The sequence below is a fragment of the Buceros rhinoceros genome, unplaced genomic scaffold (genome assembly GCF_000710305.1).
Source record: "Buceros rhinoceros silvestris isolate BGI_N320 unplaced genomic scaffold, ASM71030v1 scaffold4422, whole genome shotgun sequence".
In the NCBI taxonomy this organism is placed as follows: Eukaryota; Metazoa; Chordata; class Aves; order Bucerotiformes; family Bucerotidae; genus Buceros; species Buceros rhinoceros.
The window spans coordinates 5,918-10,077 of record NW_010400522.1 but is presented as its reverse complement, the minus strand read 5'-3'; the positions used below and the strand labels follow the sequence as shown (position 1 = coordinate 10,077).

Genomic DNA, 4,160 nt, shown 5'->3' with positions numbered 1-4,160 from the left:
TGAACTTTAAAATACCTATCTGAAGGCAAAGCCTTCCAAACAGATGGGTGGAATCATCAATGGCAGTCTTGGCAGGAGCCCTACAGTTGTGGAGACCTACAGTCTCTACAGTTGGCTGAGAACAGGTCTGATCCTGCTGTCAAAACCAGGCACTCAGGCCACGCAGGTGTCAACAAGCAAGCTGGCACAGAGCAGCCCTGGCGTCTGTAGGAGACGCAGAGAGTGGCACTCCGGTTCATTTGATCCTGGTGCAGGGAGGAACCCAAGCACAAACCAAGCTTAATCGTCGATCTGGCCCCATCTAGCAACAGGTTTGGCAGAAGAATGGAGTGAAAAGGCTGTGGGTTGTTCGTGTATCTGAGCTTGGATTTCCTTAAGCACGCTGCGGATAGTATGTGACTAAGCTGCAGACAGGCTATGACCAACCAGAAGCTGCGTGGTTTATGTAGTTGTACTGCAGACAGTTCAGAAGCCACATAAACAGATCTCACTACAAGATGGAGAGTTGTTCTTAAAACATGTTGGAGGAGCTCGTGGTTAAGTAACTGAAGGACGTGAATTAACCTGAAGGCATGATGCACTCCCTTTGTCCAAGTGTAGATCAACACAGCAAGTGCTAAAAGGAAAGTCATTCCAGCCGTGTAACAGAGGGGTAAGTATGGGTCGCAGAAGTGCTGACAAAGTGGTTGGTTACAGGGTGTTCAAAGCAAGAAACGTGCTCAGATTAACTGGTCCTGCATTCAGGTAAAGAATGGATAACTGGGAGAAGATTTAGTACAATCTTAAGTTTCAGCCGTCAAAAAAGTACAAACATCATTAACTTGCCTGGGTAGACTGGTCTTCAAAACAAATTCAGCGAAACTGTCTCCTAAGCAGGTTTATCAAAAAGTGAGAAAATGACAGTGAGGGGATTTTCACAGCGCACAAAGACAAACGCCCTCACGTTTCTTACCTGTTATCTTATGAAGAGCTGCAGGCTTTTTGCCTCTATAAAGTCAGCATGAAAAGGTTTCACCTCACCCGACTAAACCAAGAACTGCTAACAAAAGACTAATTTCATTTTAGGTCAGGATGGCAGAGCAGAAGGAACCTGTTCCATTGTAGGCCTTGATGGAAGTTTTATTTAATTTGCTATTAGAAAGCCAGTTGAACATTTTGGCACATAGGTAGTTGGCATTTGAGAACTTCAACCTCGTTTTTTAATCTTGTTTTAATTAAAAAACTTTATGTCCTTTTTTTAGTCATACAAGTACCCCCAAGTTTTATGTTTGGTCCCCTGCTTCCTTATTTTTTTTAGATGAAGGTGTATCTCATATTTGATGAGTTTATATATACTAAGTTTCCTATTTAGATAGGGTGTTCACATCTACTTCTAGCATGATCATCGGAACAGCATCTTTTCACCTAAGAGTATGAGACAAGAGCTGCAAGTGAGTGATGTGTCTAAAAGAAGACACATCTCAGAAGTACCCACTCTGAGGGTACTTTCAGACATCACAAAGAATTAGCTAGGGAAAAAGAATATGTTACCTTCTCGCTGGATTCACTGCACAACCACCTCGTGACCAGATTTTGGCTCTGATACGTTGAGATGTTACAGCTCGGTTTGCTTGTGCTCTTCCATGAGAATTTGGTTCTGCGTTGTCACGGCAGGAAGGTAATCGTTGACTGGGTCTTGAATGCTTGTAAGAGCCTGACCTACCCCTCGACTGACTCTCTGCCCGTAAGAGGCACTGCTGTTCTTGGCTGAGATTGTCTGACCTCTGTAGACTTGAGCCTGATGCTCACATATGCCAAACTTGCTTAACAGAATAAACACATCTCTTCGGAAGGCTTTGGTGAAGATGGCATAAAGAAAGGGGTTGGCACAAGAATTGAGTGGGTAGAACAGTACCAGCAAAATCTTGGAATTGGAGACAGTTATCAATGGTTTGTTCATAATGGCAGATAAAGCATGGAAGGAGATGGGAGCCATGCACAGAAAGTCAGTGAAAATCAACACAGCCATCCGCTTGGCAATTTTGGTGTCTTTGTCCCCTGACTTATACTGGGGGTTTCGCACAGTTACGTAGATTTTTATGTAGCAGGCACAAATGATGACGAAAGCGATGATGTTACATATTAAAACAAAGACAACATAGGCTTCAGCCACCGGTGTTTCAGTGTCCATAGGCAAGCAGATGCTGACTTTGCTATAGCTGCTGACACCAACCAGTGGCAGAAAGGCAAGGAGAAAGCAGGAGAGCCACCCTGCCAGCATGATAACCAGAGCGTGCCGGAGGCGAAGCTTTCGATCTGGGCGCATGGCGAAAGTGATGGCATACCAGCGCTCCAGAGTGATCACAGTCAGTGTATATACAGACAGTTCACTAGCAAAGACTGTGAAAAAGCCAGCGGTGTTGCAGCCAGGTCCCGTCTGCCACTCTATGGCGTGGTTGTAGTACTCTGACCTGGTGTAGAGATCCACTGAAGCAATCAGGAGGAGGTACAACCCCATGCAAAAATCAGCAAAGGCCAAGTTACACATCAGAAAGCGTGGTACAGTCAGTTTATAATGGCTTGTGAGAAGGATGAAAAGGACAAAAATGTTACCTAGGATGGCCAGCAGGTTCACAAACCACACCACAATTCTAAGAAATCGATATCCCATAATATCCTCACAGGGATTGAACTCATCAGGCTCTGGCGTGCATATTACATCTTCATTGCCTCCACAGACCAGATAATCGTAATGACTATCAAAGGTTTGGATGTCTTCCACTTGAGGGTTCTTGAGCTCCTGGCCAAACCCAAGATTTCCTTCTCTGTGCTCTTCCAAAAAAATGTAATAATGCAAATTTTCATGAAAATTCATGAATTTGGTGTTTTTGTCATACACGGTGTCGGTGCGGTCTGTGTATTCTTCTGCATAATCTTTGTAAAAGGGATCTCTGAGATCTTTGACTGATCTTCTCTTGCGAAAGCTGTGACTGCCGCTCTGGTTACATGTCAGGTACTCCAGAATTCTGAAAGAGCAGAGGGAGAAATCGCCACTGGCGTTTGCGGTGTGACCAGAGTACAGTGAGTAAATAACGGGCAGACATCTGCAGCAAACCGCTCTGAAGGAAAATGGAGTTATAAAAATGTGATTGGCTACATTTCTGTTACTGGACTGTGTAGTGAGCAGTAAGCTTCAGCATTTCTGGGCTTTTTTAAAAAATGTATTTTCCCTTTGTTGCTATCAGTTACCCCCAGTAGTAATTTGATTCGTTCAGCATCTGTAATCCCTCTTCCTTCTTGGAAGGTAACTAGGTAACCTCCCTTCTTAGCAGGTAACAAGACTTTAATCTACCGTTTGTAACTTCTTACATAATACCCACAGTATTAGTTTACTCTTTGTTTTTGCTCACAAATCAGTTTCTCCAGAACTTGCATAGTTTTAATTTCTGTTCCTTGTGTCTCCTGTAGGTGCTTTACAGCTAACAAGCGGTGTAGTGGTTGGGAATGCTGCATCTCGTGGTGTGATGCACCTGTACTGAAAATTGTTCATGCTTTTTACCAGGAGAACACCCCCCACAATTTGGCATCACATCTTTCGATTACTGTGATCCACTATCACATAACCTTTAGCATTTCTCATTTCCAGGTATGTGGAATTCAAGATCACTTACAATTTGGGATTGCACACGGTTTAGTCTGAGAAATTTTGATCTCTACTAGTAGACGTGCAAATACTTGTTTCTTTCAGTCATTAGATTGTGCTGGGTTCTTTGCACATTCTTCCTGTCCCGGGTGTGTATCTTTCCACTCCTCTGTTTTATTTCTGTCCTCATTTTCCCAGTCCATTGTTGCTTCCTGAGGTTATTATTGAATAATTCACGTACTTATCATAGCATGTTTTCAATACGCTATACAAACACAAATTCTGTGATACTGAAGAGTGAGGCTGTCTTCCTAAATCAGGGGCTGGCCTGGGTAAGAATTCTCTAAACTTTACTGGATTTTGGATATGGATTTGCATTCTGCAGTAAAATTCTGCTGCAAATCACAGTAAGTCACCTCACCTCCCTCCCTCCAGCAGACGAGTCAGTGTGTTGCATCAGGACATCTAGTAAATGTTGGGTTTTTTCTCCTTCCCAATGATATTGTACGTGTTCTGATGGGAGGTTGGAAATCCTGCT

The 4,160-nt window shown here is 43.4% G+C and overlaps 1 protein-coding gene across 1 annotated transcript in view; it reads right to left on the bottom strand.

Moving 5' to 3' along the window:
* Nucleotides 1-1,594: 1,594 nt before the first annotated feature.
* The window catches only part of LOC104489689 (thyrotropin receptor-like), a 3,988-nt gene continuing 1,422 nt past the window's right edge, over nucleotides 1,595-4,160 (bottom strand). Inside the window, exon 3 of the mRNA XM_010131883.1 lies at nucleotides 1,595-3,005. Within this exon, the coding sequence (XP_010130185.1) occupies nucleotides 1,595-3,005 (1,411 nt within the window). The remainder of the gene's footprint in view (nucleotides 3,006-4,160) is intronic.